General features: G+C 37.7%; 1 protein-coding gene across 3 annotated transcripts in view; it reads left to right on the forward strand.

Annotated features, from left to right (window-relative positions):
• The window catches only part of LOC136856747 (fatty acyl-CoA reductase 1), a 104,631-nt gene that overhangs the window by 13,014 nt on the left and 72,634 nt on the right, over positions 1-18,983 (forward strand). For all 3 annotated transcript variants that reach the window (XM_067134834.2, XM_068224952.1, XM_067134835.2), the window contains exon 3: positions 9,758-10,006. In XM_067134834.2, coding sequence (XP_066990935.2) covers positions 9,758-10,006 — 249 coding nt within the window. The remainder of the gene's footprint in view (positions 1-9,757; positions 10,007-18,983) is intronic.

Here is an 18,983-nt window from a genome sequence, read left to right on the forward strand (position 1 = left end):
GACTTTCAGAACACATTGGGGGACTCTGCTCCTTCATTTTCAACTGTTGCCAAGTGGACCAGCGAGTTTAAATTTGGTCGGGAGAGCTTGGATGATGATCCGCGTAGTGGACGGCCAAAAAGTGTTACGACCCCAGAATTTATCGCAAAAGTGCATAAAATGGTCATGGAGGATCGTCGACTGAATGTGCGGGAGATTGCTGAAGCTGTAGGATGTCTTCTGAATGGGTATATTATATTTTAACCGAAGAATTGGGTATGAAAAAATTATCCGCAAGATGGGTGCCGCAGCTCTTGACATTGGACAATAAACGCACCAGTTTGGAAATGTCCAAACAAAGTCTGGCCCGTTTTCAGTGCAACCAACAAGATTTTTTGCGCCGGTTTATGACTACAGATGAAACTTGGGTCCACTACTATACCCCAGAGACAAAACAGCAGTCAAAGCAGTGGAAACATGCTGTTTCACCACCACCAAAGAAAGCAAAGGCAGTGCGTTCGGCCAGAAAGGTCATGGCCTCAGTTTTCTGGGATGCAAAAGGCATTCTGCTGATTCCTACTGGCCAAACAATTATGGAGCAATACTATGCAAACCTCCTAGACCAACTACAGGAAAAGATACACGAAACAAGGCCTGGTTTGGCAAGGAAAAAGGTCATCTTTCATCAGGACAACGCTCTGCCGCACACAAGTGTTATTGCCATGGCAAAACTTCAGGAACTGGGGTACGAATTGTTGCCACATCCACCTTATTCACCTGATTTGGCACCATCAGACTTTCATCTATTCCCCAAACTGAAAATTTTCCTCGGTGGACGGAGATTTTCTACAAGGGAAGAACTGACAGTCGAATCGGAGAGGTATTTTGCAGGCCTGGAGGAATCTCATTTTCAAGATGGGATTAAGGCATTGGAACATCACTGGACCAAATGCATTAGTCTACAGTGAGACTACGTTGAAAAATAAAAGCAGTTCCACCGAGGTAAGATACTTAATTCTAGTACATTCCGAGATCTTTTCAAACCGCCTACGTATATGCCAGTCAACTTCAAAAGACTGATTGAATCTCATGTATCTAGCAGAAGTATACCGTATATGTTGTATTATCCTTTATATCTTTGCCTATGTTGTATTTCTCCAGTAGTTCAGAACAATTTATTTGTGAATTTATGAATGAAGCTAACATCAAAATTTTCACATTGTTCTTGAAGAGACTGTAACTTCTAGAAAGTTTTCCATTTCTTTATATTCCATGCAACCATGTGATAATTATTCTGCAACGAGGGATTTGTAAAAATTTATGTTGGGGATATTATTCTAGAAATAGGCAAGCTGAGTGTCTCAGATACATAGTGTGAAATGTTAGCATTCTAACTGGACAAAAATACATTTTCAAATGTATAAACAAACTTATTCCATTTCCATTCATAATTACAGAGGATCTAATTACTGTTACTTATGTTAAATATAGTGCATTACCTGCTAAAAAATAGTTTTTTTTATATTAGGGGAAGATTGAATGAAAGGGAAAACTCTAAGTAGAGACAGAGAACAAAATCCTCTTAGCTTACTGAATAGAATGCAATGAACTGACACTTTAGTGTATTCCCATTAAATGCATGCAATATTAGAGATCAAATAGAAATATGGATTCAAAGATGAAGATATCATAAAGGGACTATTTATACAGACTCTAGTTATAAGTTACAGTGCTAAAATAAAATAATTGCAACCAAGTCTTCATTTATTTAAATTTATTGTTGATTCGGGAAAAAATTTATTAAACCATAAAATGTTATTTCAAATTGACACTTTCAAAAATATATTTTTTGTTGTTAATTTTGCTATAGAATAAATATTTTTGTTTCACTGAAAATGAAATAACCCCATGATCCATACAAAATTCAAGCTAAAACAATGACAAATTAGTCACAAAATACATATTTTAAATTTAGTAAATTCTTAATATTATAAATTACTTTAATGAAATATAGGCTACCCGTATTTTCGATACGAAATTTTTTATTTCTTTCATAATTTTTTTCATCCGAGTCCTTCAAATCATAAAGCTGAAGAACACATGCTACTATCTTCATTATGTGTTTTGGTTTAGTGGAATTTTTCCATAAGACAAAGAGATGTCATCTTGAAATTGATGGAACTGGTGTTGAAATTGATGGACCGGCTTCTGAATATTAATTTTAAAATGTAAGCTCTACTGTTTTTTGAATCATAATATTTTGCATATGTGTAGTATGAATGCACACCAATTACATATATAAAATTCAAAGCAGGGAAAGACATAGTTTTTTATAGGCCTTGTTAAAGAAGGAGAAAGTTCATATTTCAACAAAATGATAAAGATCTCTTTGTCTTATGGAAAAATTCCACTAAACCAAAACACATAATGAAGATAGTAGCATGTGTTCTTCAGCTTTATGATTTGAAGGACTCGGATGAAAAAATGATGAAAGAAATAAAAAATTTCATATCAAAAAGATGATAAAGAAATGTACAATTAATAACAATCTAGCTGTATATGTTTAAAAAGTAGAGACCTTCCTCTGCAAGATTCGCTTTTCACATTAAAAATATCTTAACACATTCACTAGTTACATTGATTCATCCGAACACACTGCAGACAACTGACAGTGCAAGATGCAAGGATCAGTAAGGGGCACAATGTTTACACAACTGTAGAGATAAGATATACCACACAGAGCTTTAAAAGCTATGTGGTCAGGTTTTCTTTGTTTAGTCAAGAAATTAATATGATGCTCTTTATAAAGGAAGTAAGTTTGTCAATTTTATTTATTTATTTATTTATTTATTTTTTTTTTTTGTCCAGCCAGTTCTCTAAAATTTCACACTGTGAGATGGTTGAGGTGCTGGCCTTCTGACCCCAACTTGTCAGGTTCGACCTGGATCAGTCAGGTGATATTTGAAGGTGCTCAAATACGTCAGCCTCATGTTTGTAGATTTACTGACACATAAAAGTACTCCTGCGACACTAAAGTCCTGCACCTTGGCATCCCTGAAAACCGTTAAAGTAGTTAGTAGGACGTAATGCCAATAACATTATTATTATTATTATTATTTTTTTTTTAAATAATTTGTTTTACATCACACCGGCACAGATAGGTCTTATGACGACTAACATTCTTGAAGCGAAAGTGCTAAGAAAGAAAGGAAGAGGATGACCTAGGGTGAAGTATTTGAACGACATATCAAGAAGAGGTTAGATTGTGACATTTACATGGAACTGAAATGAACAGCCAATGAAAGAAGAGACTAGCTGCATTGACAAGGCATTAGCCTTTAGAATATTGATTGATTAGGATAGAAAATGCTTAGGAGCGGGAAGGAAGCGGCCGTGGCCTTAATTAAAATACAGGTGTGAAGATGGGAAACCACAGAAAATCATCTTCAGGGCTGCAAACGGTGGGGTTTGAACTCACTATCTTGCAGATGCAAGCTCACAGCTGTGCACCCCTAGCAACACAGCCAACTTGTCCAGTATTATTATTATTATTATTATTATTATTATTATTATTATTATTATTATTATTATTAGGCATGTATTTTAAGTAAGGGCCATGTGATAATAACTACACAATGAACAACAATTTTCAAACACCACATTTAATTGCAGTTTCTACATACCTTACTCTATTTTTCAACATAGCCGCCAAGTTTGTTTAAACACTTATCATACCCTACAACTAAGTGCTGAATACTCTCTTCATAGATACTTACCGCCTGCTCTGTTAACCAAGAGTTCTTGATCTTGATTGTGATCTTGCGCTGGGACAGAGTCTGTTTGGCCTTCACCTTTACAGGCGAATGTGTGTGTCTCCATTCCCTGCTCTGTTACTTTGATTTGGGCGTGATATGCGAAGCCCATGTTTTGTCTCCCGTTACGATATGACTCAACATGTCGTCACCTTCTTCGATGATGATCTTGACTCAAATCTAAAGAATTGAGTGTTTGATGATGTTTTTGACTCATTATGTATGAGCAAGTACAATTTGAGTGTCAACCTGTTCAGTACACAAAATAATCCATTGATTATTATTTCATTATCCTTGTATTCACAGATCATGTTTCATCCAGTATTGGGACTAAGATCAAAATTGAATCTAACTTAAACCACGAGTTTTTAAGGAGTACTGCTGATGCTTAAGCTATCCTGTCTAAAATACAATGATTAAAACATCTGAGTGAATAAAACTTAACATCTTGCTTGTAACTGTTCTTACAAGAGTACACTTATATAAAAAACACTTTTAGAAAGGAATTTTGACTTGATCTTGATTTGAAGAGATTAAAATTATTGTTGAGTTCTGTGGATGGCTGATTGTCAAGTATTCTTAAAATGGGGCTTAAAGAATAAAGAGTTACAGGAAAATCAGCTTGACAAGTGTTGATTGTAAGCTCTGGGAAAGTATACTTTATGATTATATTGATATGTTCAGTGGTATAGATGAGGGGGATATATCCCCTATTAGACACTTGTACTAATGATTAGAAATAGATACCTTTATTATTTTATTTTTATTATTATTTTTATGAAGGTTTTATATGAGAAGAATTTACTGAGACATAAATTAATGTTCTGCTGTAATTGTCCTAAAGTGTATGAGATGGGACAGAGGAGGTAGCTGAGAGTTAAGCACCCCTCCTGGGTTGTCACACCTCTTCCTTCCCTGTTTACTGTTAAGTGTGCTTATTTCTGAACTTGTTTTCCACAGCTATAACAGAAATAGCCTCCTTGCTTTTCACTGACAAGGACCACAGTCCGACTCACCCTTACCCGATTGTTGATTCATTGTTTGCAGTAATGCTCTTTGTGACATTCTTGGTGTAGGTGGTTATTATCTTCCATGAGCCATGAGCATTTCTGAGTGTCTGTGTGTATATTTCTTTTCTAGTTCCATATGACATAATATAACACTTTAGAATATTGTTCTAGGTTTCTTCTGTTACTTTTTACTTTCTTTGACCTGTCTTGATCTATTTTGTTAATGAGCTGAAAATTACAGGCCAGTAAGTTTGACATGCATTGCATGTAAGCTTTGGAAAGACATTCTTTCTGATTATATTAGAAATGTTTGCAAAATTAATAACTGGTTTGATAGAAGGCAGTTTGGGTTTAGGAAAGGTTATTCCACTGAAACTCAAGTAGTAGGATTCCACCAAGATATAGCAGATATTTTGGATTCAGGAGGTCAAATGGACTCTATCGCAATTGACCTGTCTAAAGCATTTGATAGCGTGGATCATGGGAGACTACCGGCAAAAATGAGTGCAGTTAGATTAGACAAAAGAGTGACTGAATGGGTTGCTATATTTCTAGAAAATAGATCTCAGAGAATTAGAGTAGGTGAGGCGTTACCTGACCCTGTGATAATTAAGAGGGGAATTCCTCAAGGCACTATCCTTAGACCTTTGTATTTTCTTATATTGTATATAAATGATATGAGTAAAGAAGTGGAATCAGAGATAAGGCTTTTTGCAGATGATGTTATTCTGTATAGAGTAATAAATAAGTTACAAGATTGTGAGCAACTGCAACGTGACCTCGATAATGTTGTGAGATGGACAGCAGGCAATGGCATGATGATAAATGGGGTAAAAAGTCAGGTTGTGAGTTTTCAGTTTTAATTACTCTGTTGATGGGGTGAAAGTTCCTTTTGCAGATCATTGTAAGTATCTAGGTGTTAATATAAGGAAAGATCTTCATTGGGGTAATCACATAATGGGATTGTAAATAAAGGTTACATATCTCTGCACATGGTTATCAGGGTGTTTAGGGGTTGTAGGAAGGATGTAAAGGAGAGGCCATATAAGTCTCTGGTAAGACCCCAACTAGAGTATTGTTCCAGTGTATGGGACCCTCACCAGGATCACTTGATTCATGAATTGGGAAAAATCCAAAGAAAAGCAGCTCGATTTGTTCTGGGTGATTTCCGACGAAAGAGTAGCATTACAAAAAATGTTGTAAAGTTTGGGCTGAGAAGACTTGAGAGAAAGAAGATGAGCTGCTTGAATAAGTGGTATGTAGATGCTGATTCCCATAGGGAACCTAAAATATTTGTCCCGAATGAGTAAATTTATAATACCAATATAATGGACCGTTATTGGACATTATAAATTTTCCAGCTAAATCATTCTTGGTTGCCTGCGTTTCGCCCTCGTGTGCTAAGTTAGGCTCGTCAGTTGGGACTTAGCACACCACCCAAGACGCAAGGCTAGTGCATACCGTGGAGGCCACTGCATAGGCCACTTGAAGCCACCAGCAGTGCCAATGCACTATGAGAGCTATGTCTCATTTTCAAAAATTGATGCCTGCCTGGCCATCAAATGATGTAGATGTTGATTCCCATAGGGAATGCACTAGCCTTGCGTCTTGGGTGGTGTGCTAAGTCCCAACTGACGAGCCTAACTTAGCACACGAGGGCGAAACGCAGGCAACCAAGAATGAGTTAGCTGGAAAATTTATAATGTCCAATAACGGACCATTATATTGGTATTATAAATTTACTCATTCGGGACAAATATTTTAGGTTCCCTATGGGAATCAACATCTACATCATTTGATGGCCAGGCAGGCATCAATTTTTGAAAATGAGACATAGCTCTCATAGTGCATTGGCACTGCTGGTGGCTTCAAGTGGCCTATGCAGTGGCCTCCACAGTATGCACTAGCCTTGCGTCTTGGGTGGTGTGCTAAGTCCCAACTGACGAGCCTAACTTAGCACACGAGGGCGAAACGCAGGCAACCAAGAATGAGTTAGCTGGAAAATTTATAATGTCCAATAACGGACCATTATATTGGTATTATAAATTTACTCATTCGGGACAAATATTTTAGGTTCCCTATGGGAATCAACATCTACATCATTTGATGGCCAGGCAGGCATCAATTTTTGAAAATGAGACATAGCTCTCATAGTGCATTGGCACTGCTGGTGGCTTCAAGTGGCCTATGCAGTGGCCTCCACGGTATGCACTAGCCTTGCGTCTTGGGTGGTGTGCTAAGTCCCAACTGACGAGCCTAACTTAGCACACGAGGGCAAAACGCAGGCAACCAAGAATGAGTTAGCTGGAAAATTTATAATGTCCAATAACGGACCATAATAAGTGGTATGTTCCGAGCTGTCAGCGGAGAGATGATGTGGAATGACATTACCAGATGAATAAGTTTGAGTGGTGTCTTTAAAATTAGGAAAGATCACAATATGAAGATAAAGATGGAATTCAAGAGGACAAATTGTGGCAAATATTAGTTTATAGGAAGGGGTAGTTAGGTATTGGAATAACTTACCAAGGAGGATGTTCAATAAATATCCAGTTTCTTTGAAATCGTTTAAGAAAGGGCTAGAAAACAACAGACAGGGAATCTGCCACCTGGGCGGCTGCCCTAAATACAGATCAGTATTGATTGATTGATTGATTGATTGATTGATTGATTGATTGATTGATTGATTGATTGATTGATTTATTTATTTATTTATTTATTGATGGATGATGTCTCATTCATCACCTTTAAGAAAAAATGATCTCTAGTTGCTAAGTTGTCTGTATGATATTTTGTTTCAGAATGTAGTCTATATACTACTTTTTTCCAATGGTCACATTTACATTTCACTTATTGACCCATTGATTTCCCATGAAGAATTTAGTTTCCAGAACTGCAATTAAGGTTTTTCAGCATTGTAAACCTGAAATTTATCCCAACATTTCAAAACTACTGCAAATATTGTGCACATTGCCAGTTTCAGCATCTACAGCAGAAAGATCCTTTTCATCTCAGTAAAGGATAATGACCTCTTTACAAAATTCATCCTCTCTGACAGGATTAAATGGCCTTGACATGTTGTCTATTGGTAAGGACATTCCTCTGTAAGCTGCTGAAGTGATAGATAAACTTACTTAGGAAAGATGAATCGAATTGATTTTATGACTTCTTATGGTTTGAAAAGAAAGTCTTTTACTTTGTATATTTGTAACTCATGTTAAGTGATTGAATATCAAGCCTTTTCTATTTATTATTGGTGAAAATGATAGAATTGTGCACTTGTGTTTAGCTATATTGTTGAAGTTTGTGACCAAATTAATTCACTAAACAGATTACTGGTAAAAATTTAACTCACTTGTGAAACAGTGAGTCACACTTAGGATGCCTGTGTTACTGTCTTCTCACTATATACTTTCCTTCACTTAAATGCTGCAGTGTAACTTTGTTATCCACTGATAGGTCATATATAAAGTAGAAGAGAAGTTTGAGTGTCTTTTGCTACATTCATCCATTTAAAATGTGTTTTATTATCATCATTGTCATCATCATGAGTGTCATCATCTTCATCATCATCCCCCTTCACCAAGGAAAAGTCATATCTATGCCACCGGATACGTTTGCTAAGTTGTTGACTGGTTTGATGGCAGTTTGGGTTAAGAAAAGGTTTTTCCAACGAGGCTATACTTGCTGGATTCCAGCAAGATATAGCAGATATTTTATACTCAGGAGGTGAAATAGGTCAAACAGACTGTATTGCTATTGATTTACACAAGGCTTATGATAGGGTAGGTCATGGGAGAGTACTGATGAAATTGAGGGGCTATTAAACTAGACAAAATAGTGATTTAATGGGTGGCTAAATATCTAGGAAATAGAACTCTGAGAATTAGAGTAGGTGAAGCATTATCTAATCCTGTAGTGATTGCGAAGGGTTCTGCAAGGCGTTATTATTGGACCTTTACGTCTTCTTATATGTATAAATAATATGAGCAAAGAGCTGGAATCACTAGATAAGGCTTTTTGCAGACTATACTGTATAGAGTAATTAATAAGTTACAGGATTATGAATGACTGCTAAAAGAACTTGATGAGTTGAGAGATGGACCATAGATGTGATGGTAAATGGGGTGAAAAGTCAGGTTGTAAGTTTCACCAAGTAGAAAAGTCCTCCCAGTTTTAATTACTGGGTTGTGTATGTAGGGGTTAAGGTAATGAAAGATCTTCATTGGGCTAATCGCATTAACAATGTTGTAAATAACATTTACAGATCTCTTCATATGGTTATAACTTATGAAGGTATTTAGGGGTAGTAGTAAGGATGCAAAGAGAGTGTATAAGTTGCTGGTAAGACCCCAAATAGAGTATGGTTCTAGTATGTGACTCTTACCAGGATTCATTTATGTGAGACCTGGAAAAGATCCAAATGAAAGCAGCACAATTTGTTCTGGGTGATTTCTGATGAAAGTGTTGCAAACATTGGGCTGGGAGTTTTAAAAGAAGGGAGGATCTAATAGAAAGATAAAGTTGGAGTTTAAGAGGACAGATTGGGACAAATACTTCTTTACAGGAAGAGGAATTATAGACTGGAATAATTAACAAATTATTAACTTCTTTGAAATTGTTTAAGAAAAGATTAGGTAAACAATTTATAGGGAACCTATCACTGGGACCACAGTCCTAAATGCAGATCAGTATTGATTGATTGATTGATTGATTGATTGATTGATTGATTGATTGATTGATTGATTGATTGATTGATTGATTGATTGATCACACCAAATTAGTATACTTTTACTTTTCTTCAATACTGCACAGTGGTCTCACCAATCAACTTCCAACCCAAGATCCTTGTTTCAAAACTAACCACTGGTGTTCTGCTGATCCCCTACATATTGTTATTATTATTATTATTATTATTATTATTATTATTATTATTATTATTATTTTGCATTACAGTTATTTGACAAACTGCAAAAGGAACGACCAGAAGCCCTGAATAAATTGAAAGCTGTTCAAGGAGATGTCTCTGAATTAAATTTGGGTTTGAGTCTAGAGGACTGGCAAGTGCTTCAAGAACGAGTGTCTATTGTATTTCATATGGCAGCCAGTGTTCGGTTTGATGATCCCATCATGAAGGCTGTTCTCATCAACGTGAGAGGTACCAGAGAGGTTGTACAACTTGCCAGCGGAATGAAACAGCTCAAGGTTTGTTATTCATGGAGTTACATTAATTAGTTCTAAATTGGTGACAGTTTCATGCTGGACTATTGAACTTCTTGCATTGGAATATGGATAATGGAAATCAGTTCACATACAGAAAGATAAATAAGAACACACAGTAGGATAAACACAACAGATCAACACTGGAAGAGGGACCAATTCTTCTCTGAACCCAAAGTGTCCTTTTGTGCTTTCTAGTTTCATAAGGAGGGCAGGCATCATCTCTCTCTTGATAAACCTTAAGTCCTGTAGGATAAAATAATATCTGGATAAACACAGGAAAAGGAGAGCTCAAACAAGCAACATATCAAGTATTGTATATGAAGATAGGAATATGAATAAGAGTACATAATGAGATAAACACAATGGTAAGTTAGCATTGGAAGAGGGAGGGTGCAACAGAAAGAGTAAGTGACAACACAAGAATACAAGGACAGTCACTACTTCTTCAAGTAGATAAACTCTCTCCTCATAAACCTCAGTTCTTGTCAGCCTCACTATGCTCTTTTCTACTTCCCAGCTTCATCAGGAGGCAATTTCCAATTGGTATTGCAGTTTGTATGAATGGGTAGGTTGACATCCAAATAAATATTGTGAAAATTGCTTACTGGTATGTGTTTCTGCTATGTTAATTATGTGAGATTCTGTTAGGCAAAGCAATGTGTTGAAAGTATTGGCAAATAAGAGAAATTAGCATTCAATGAAGGATACCAGTATTTATTCCTTTGTTCCTAATTATGTCCTTATATGACGTAAAGCTGCATAATAAAGTATGTGTGCATGTAAGGAATACTGTAAACAGAAATGCTTTCAAAGCTGAACTTTAGATGCAAATGTGGAGAGAGGAAGTAACTTTGTCATTTTTGCAATGCAAGTTTTCTGTGCAAAACAAACTCTCTAAGTCGTGATTGGATTTGCAATGCATGTTAATGAATGCTTGCTCAATGGTAGGAACACAAAGGAATGGCACATAGAACTTGTAGAAACATTAGGGGATCTTACTTTTCCATACCAAGATGAAATATCAGTCAACTGAATGATACCATCAAGGATCACTGCAAATGGACAAGATCTGGTAAAATCCATCTATGTGAAACTGATGGTCATTTGGTCATATGACATCCAGGGGATGTCAGCAAGATCCAGAGGATCATTTTCTGTCTCTAGGACAAATGGTATGATGCTGCATAATCGTATACTGAGTGCAGTTTGGGTTAGTAGCCCAAATTATTTCAAAACTTGATCGTCCTGCATGGTAATGCTATGGCCTACATGACAAATGCTGCAAAGAACTATTTATGAAGGGGGAAGGTACTTGAACACCTACTGTATTCACTGGATCTTTTGCCTTATAAGTTCATCCTCAAACTGAAAGCTGCTCTTCATGGATAATGCTGGAAGTGGGAAGTACCCAAGTACCCACCATCTTTTATCTTGTGACTGTAATTTGCTCCTCTAGTTGAAAGCTGCTCTGCACGGGTAGTACCTCTGTATATGCAAAGACTTTCTCAAAGCAGAGGGGCACGAGATGGCAAGACTTATAAGGAAGGAAGCAGCTGATGATATTTGCCACCTTCCTTATTGTTGGCAAGAAGCCATTGTCTCTGTGATTACTTTGGAGGTTCCTAACGTGTTAATGTGTATTTATATATGGACTAACAAATTTGTTCAGAGCTACATAGTGTTATTCAACTGCGTTCATTATTATGAAGTATGATCGTAATTTTCTGGGACTGTGTGCACCAGTCATGGCTGCTTCTTATCTGATAATAAGCTGTAGCACACTAGTAATTTTGTCTAATCGACCAAAATGTAATTTTCATTCTTATATGCTTCATGTTATAAAAGAAACTGATGGAAATCTCTGAACTACTGGCTTAGTTTTGGTTCACAAGGAAATAGCATCATCATACTTCACTGCTTACTGAAACGAAGAGAACAACATTTTGTTCTTGCTCAAAATGTTGATAGGGCCAAGCTATTTCAGATTTTGAATATGATGGGGATCAAAAATCAAGAAGGAAGGATTACCTTCAATCTGTAAAAAATTCAGTCTGCATTGATAAGAATGAAGGCTATGAAAAAAGAAGCAACAATCCAGGAAGGAGTGAGGCAGGAATGATATTTGTACCCCCCTCCTTTTTAATGTTTATATAGAACAGGCAGTAAAGAAAATCAAAGAGGAATTTGAAAAGGGAATCACAATCCAAGGAGAGGAAATCAAAACTCTGAGATTTTCCAGTGTTATTGTTATCTGAGTCTGGAGAAGATCTGGAGAAATTGCTGAATGGTATGGGCACAGTTTTGGAGTTGTAGGAGTACAAGATGAAAATAAATAAATTCAAAACAAAGGAAATGTTGTGTAGTCAAGCGAGGTCAGGTGATGCAGGAAATATTAGATTAGGAAATGAAGACTTAAAGAAAGTAGATGAATATTGTAACTTGGGTAGTAAAATAACTAATGATGGCAGAAGTAACAAGGACATGAAATGCAAACTTAGCACAAGCAAGAAAGGTCCATCTTTAGAAAAGAAAATTGCTCTCTTTGGACACTGATATAGGTATTAGAAAGAGGTCTTTAAAGATTTTCGTTTGGAGTACAGCATTGTATGGAATTGAAACACTGACAATAACTAGACCAGAAAGAAAGAGAATAGAAGCTTTTGAAATGTGGTGTTACAGAAGAATGCTGAAGGTGAGATGGGTAGATCAAAGCATGAATGAAGTGATACTGAATTGAATTGGTGAGAGGAGAACGATATGGCAGAATTTTACCAGAAGAAGAGACAGAATGTTAGGACATATCTTAGGACTCTCAGGACTTCTTTTCTAACTAATTTTTGAGGGAAGTGTAGACAGTAAAAGCACTAGAGGCAAACCAAGGCATGAATATGACAAACACATTAGAGGAGACATATTTTAAGTGCAATGCTAATGTTACCGGTAATAGTTACATAGAAATGAACAGGTAAGCACAGAAAAGGGTGGCATGGATCGCTGCATCAAACCAGTTTATGGACTGATGACCCAAACAAAAGCAATACACAGAATTACCAGTATGCTATAGCATATTAGCATATAAGAAGCAGCCACCACTAATGCACACAATCCCTAGAATTCAGGAGTATAAACACTGCATATAAATTAATATTGAATTGACCGCATTGTACTCGAAATACACTTTCAATGTATTAGGTCGTGCTCAGTACATATTGAAGAGATATTAAGTATAGAACAAAAATGGCCAAGTGGACACCAGTAGCATCTGAACCCACAACCTCCTGATTTCATGTTGGTTGTTCTATCCAATTGAGCTATGATGGCCTAGGTCATATTTCTTCTGTTGGAAAGGCTGTAAGATACAGGTCTGACACTACTGCCATCACACTGTAGAGTGCGTGCAAGCTACCCATTATGGGCCAAGTCAATGGATATTGAATTTTCATGACTGCATTATACTTGCAATAAACTTTCAATATATTAGGTTATGTTCATATTTTCAGTACATATAGTAGTACATATCGAAGAGGTGTTAGGTATAGAACAAAAATGGCCAACCAAACACCAATGAGATCCAAACCCACAACCTCCCAAAAAAATATTGAGTTATCTAGGCCACCATAGCTCAAATGGATAGAGCAACCGAAGCAAAATTGGGAGGTTGTCAGTTTGGATCCCACTGGTGTCTGGGTGGCCATTTTTGTTCTGTACTTAACATCTAATAATAATAATAATAATAATAATAATAATAATAATAATAATAATAATAATAATAATAATAATGTTATTTGCTTTATGTCAACCTAACTACTTTGCAGTTTTCGGTGATGCCGAGGTGCCAGAATTTAGTCCTGCAGGAGTTGTTTTACATGCCAGTAAATCTACCAACACAAGGCTGATGAATTTGAGCACCTCCAACTACCACCGGACTGAGCCAGAATCGAACCTGCCAAGTTGAGGTCAGAAGGCCAGCGCCTCAACCGCCTGAGCCACTCAGCCTGGCACTTAACAACTATTCAATGTGTGCTATATGTATTGAATATGACCTAATACAGAAAGTTTAATTTGACTGTGTATAAACATACTGTGTATTCATATACAGAGTGTTAGGGGTATACGTGCAGATATTTTGCTAGTCGGCAAAGAAAAATACATCTCACAATATATGCTACTGGTATGTACTTTTTACCTTGTCCTATTAGTTTTCCCATAACTGAGACAAATATTTCAGGACCTAATGTGTTTTGAATGGCCGTAGTAGGATATGCCTGTTATGTCATTCTGTCCTCATGTAGTGGAGATACAATAGCAGAGTATAGGGGTTGTTGAACCTGTTTCTTAAGGCAAGCCAACACATGTTGTAGTGCACTTCCCCTTACCGCTTTGCAAGTAGGGGAGGCTGACTCACGTGCCAGGCCACTTGCTGTACTCGAAAACCCATCTAGGGTACTCTGTGTGAAAAGTACACATAATCCTTACAAAAGTATCCACTTGTGTACCTTCTCATGTTGCCGCCAAGTGTTATTTTGTGCTCGTTTATGTACAGCACGTGACGTCGAAGATTCGTACCAGTACATATATGAGAATCAAGTGTTGTGCAGTTGTGTGTGATTTATAAGACGTCAATGGCATTACTCAATGATCCAAGCTTACAATTATGAAGGGAAATTGTTAATGAGTCAATGAAAAATAGGCGCAACATTTCTGTGCTGTTATTGTGACAGTCTACGATGAATTTCTGACAATAGACAATATGAGGTGTCGAGGTGTCTATGCTATGTTCATAATATTTTCAGGTCAATGAAAGGACGATGGACACTGAAAAAAAAATTGCTATAAGTATTCAGTGAAATTGATATTTATGAGACAAATTTCAAAACCCATAGTTGCATCCATGCGTGAACATTGGTCAAAGGATAAAGAGCTACTATGGAAGTGCCGCCGGTTATTTGTATTAGAAGGCTTATTACTGGACAGTAAGGAACAATAGGTAAAATGATGACTGTAATTGACTCGTTTAATTAGAGCTTCCATAATAATAATGTTACTACTACTACCACTGCTACTACTACTACTAATAATAACAATAAATATAATAATAATGTCTTTACATTCCACTAACTAATTTTCACGGTTTTCGGAGATGCCAAGGTGCCAGAATTTTGTACCAAAGGATTTTTTAAATGCAAGTAAATCTACAGACACGAGACTGGCACATTTGAGCACCTTCAAACACCACTGAACTGAGCTGCCATCAAACCTGTCAAGTTGGGATCAGAAGACCAACACTATCGTCCGAGTTACTCAGCCCAGCATTAGAGCTTAGAGTAAGTTGGTTGTGGTGCGGTTAGGGGCATGCAGCTGTGAACTTGCATTTGGGTGATAGTGGATTCGATCTCCACTGTCGGCAGCCCTGAAGATGGTTTTCCGTGGTTTCCCATTTTCACACCAGGAAAATGCTGGGGGTGTACCTTTATTAAGGCAATGACCGCTTCATTCCCACTTCTATCCCTCTTCTGTCCCATCATCACCCTAAGTCCTATCTGTGTCTGTGCGACGTAAAGCCAATTTTAAAATGTTATCATATTTAGGACATAATACAACTGTTGAGATCCATAATTATAAACAATGAGAAGTATTTTCTGGGCAGACATTATTGGTGAGTAGTCAATAATAATAATAATAATAATAATAATAATAATAATAATAATAATAATAATAATAATAATAATAATAATAATATTTGCTTTACATCCCACTAACTACTTTTACGGATTTTGGAGACGCTGAGGTGCCGGAATTTAATCCCGGAGGAGTTCTCTTTTACGTGCCAGTAAATCTACCAACACAAGGCTGATGTATTTCAGCACCTTAAAATACCACCGGACTGGGCCAGGTTTGAATCTGCTACTCAGTCCGGCAGTAAGCATGAAATGTAGGTACATTTAATTTATTTAGTTGTATAACATGTCCATTATTCGTTTGAAACAAAACGTTTGATGTGCTTCGAAAATTCAATTCCAATACTAGTCATTGGACATCCTGTCCTATGCATGCTTTCTTTGACGTAAAGAACTTTGTTTACACACACGTCAACACAATTTTGCCTCTTTCTTCTACCTTTACGCAATTCACAATGGGCATCGTAGCCTATTTCACATCCCGGCGTGCCTATCCGAACTTTATGCTCCAATAATTATATCACAGGCTCGTACAGTTCCCATATTGACATAGGTTTTCAGGTAATTTCCATACTCGATAGACCACGAGGCTGATGACCACGGATATCCCAATCCCCTAAAGAACGTAACAGCAAAAGAACCAGTATTTACGCTGATAATTCAATACATCTCCAGGGTCCGAAACTGATGACCAGGGATGTCTGAAGCCCCTAAGATGGAAACAAACTACTAACAACCACAAAACCAGTCTGGCAAGAATGTTACATAACATGGCATACCCTATTAGCAGCCTTCAGCTGTTATTGTAGTTAATGTAGTTCAGTTGCTCTTAAACCCAAAACCAGTTTTTAAGTATGTTACGTAACATCTCGTGGCATTGCATTGGTAGCGTTCAGCTGTTACAGTAGTACATTTGCTCTTAAACAGAAACAGAAACCAGTTTGGCACGGATGGCATGTAACTTGCCTGTTATCAAAGGAAAGCTCTTGATTCACAAGAACTCGGCGTATTACCTATTCTAAAAACATTGTACCCCTTTGTCTCAAAAATAACTTCCGAAGATTACTAAAAGTTTGATATATAGTGGTTTGTCACATCGTTCTCTATTGCCACAAGAAATATCTGCATGTATACCCCTAACACCTGTATATTGAAAAATCACACATAATGCTACCAGACTTGCAACCAAAACATTGTGGGTTGCTTAGTGCGCCACTGCTCAACAAATATGACTCCTCACAGATACAGCAACACTGGATTCTTCTCATGTTAAGGAGTATTCAATTAATTTTCATTAGAGAGAAAATGTTGCTATCCAGGCTTACAGCTTGCTAGAGAAACATAGATTGAAGACAGAGCTTTCAGTTTTATATCAAACACCAGACATCAGAAACACTGAAAGAGCTGTACCACTACTTCATTTCATCCTGATGAGCAATTTATAAGACCAGTTGCGTAGCCAGGATTTCAGTTTGGGGGGGGCCCATTCATCCAGAATTTTATTTTGATAGGTGTCCAAACTTCCAGAATTTAGGTGGTGTAGAATACCTAAAAAGGAAATGAGTGTCCTTGGATCCAAGTAAGAGTGGCGGATTCAGGAAGCTAATAGTAATCGTCTTCTTCTTCTTCCCCCACTTTTCCCCACATCTGAGGGGTCACGGGTGCGAACTGGGTCGCACATGTGGATTTGGCCCTGTTTTACGCCCGGGTGTCCTTCCCGACGCCAACCCTATATGGAGGGATGTAATCACTGTTGTGTCGTTCTTTGGTGGTTGGTAGTGTAGTATGTTGTCTGAATATGAAGAGGAAATTGTTGGGACAAACACCCCATCCCAGAGCCAGTAGAATTAATCAGACGCGATTAAAATCACCGACCCAGCCGGGAATCCAACCTGGGACCCTCTGAACCGAAGGCCTCAACACTGATCATTCAGCCAATGAGTAGGACTCCAGAAGCTAATATTAATATACATTATATATCAAAAGCTTAATAAAAGTACATTCGTTAAAACTCCTGGGGTGTCTGGACTTCCTTGGAAGAAATTCTCCCTCCCCCCGGCTACCTATTACTCCCATCCCAACATAACTGCAGCATTTCATATATTCCGAGTACTTTTTTTTTGTGTGTGTGCAAGTTGCTTTATGTCGCACCGACACAGATAGGTCTAATGGTGGCGATGGAAGAGGAGAGGGATAGGAGTGGGAAGGAAGCGGCCGTGGCCTTAATTAAGGTACAGCCCCAGCATTTGCCTGGTGTGAAAATGGGAAACCACGAAAAACCATCTTCAGGGCTGCCGACAGAGGGGTTCAAACCTACTATCTCCCGAATGCTGGATACTGGCTGCACTTAAGCGACTGCAGCTATCGAGCTCGGTTATTCCGAGTACAAGTGAAATGAATGCAAGAATAAACAGTTTGAGTAAAGATGCAATATTCTGGTTTAGAATAAATACGGTAATGTTATCATAATAATGGCTATGTGATAAGCAATAATGAAGTGACATTTTCTACAAATAATGCGGCAAAGAACACACACACACACACACATCTTGTCCATGGCTAGATGATGAAGCCAAGAGAATGATGGCCCACTGTGACTCGTTATTTTGGCATTATAAACAAACCCTAGATACACAGACTTCGAATCTTACCGCATCTTAAGTAATCACACAAAGCAGTTAATCAGAAATAAAAAATGTATGTATTTCAGTAATTTAGCCAAAAACATAAATTCTAATCCCGCATGGGACCAACTTAGAGCTCTGGGAATAGGAAACCATCAATAGAGACAGACAACTCCTGACATTCCACTTGAGGAACTGAATGATTACTTTAGTAGAATAAATATTCAACCTACCCCAATTAACTGCACCGACTCACTGCCCTCCCCTCCAGCCAATCCACCTTTCATATTTCACAGTGTCACAGAAAATCAGATTAAAAAGGCTTTGTACTAGATTAAATCAAAGACTACAGGTGCAGATGATATTTCTATTACTTTTATACATAATAGCCGGCCCCGTGGTGTAGGGGCAGCGTGCCTGCCTCTCGCCCGGAGGTCCCGGGTTCGATTCCCGGCCAGGTCAGTGACTTTTCTCTCGACCTGAGGGCTGGTTCGAGGTCTACTCAGCCTACGTGATTAGAATTGAGGAGCTATCTGACGGTGAGATCGTAGCCTCGGTCTCGAAAGCCCAGAATAACAGCCGAAAGGATGCGTCGTGCTGACCACACGAGCCCTCGTAACCTGCAGGCCTTTAGGCTGAGCAGCGGTCGCTGGGCAG

The sequence above is a fragment of the Anabrus simplex genome, chromosome 1, assembly GCF_040414725.1.
Source record: "Anabrus simplex isolate iqAnaSimp1 chromosome 1, ASM4041472v1, whole genome shotgun sequence".
Lineage (NCBI taxonomy): Eukaryota > Metazoa > Arthropoda > Insecta > Orthoptera > Tettigoniidae > Anabrus > Anabrus simplex.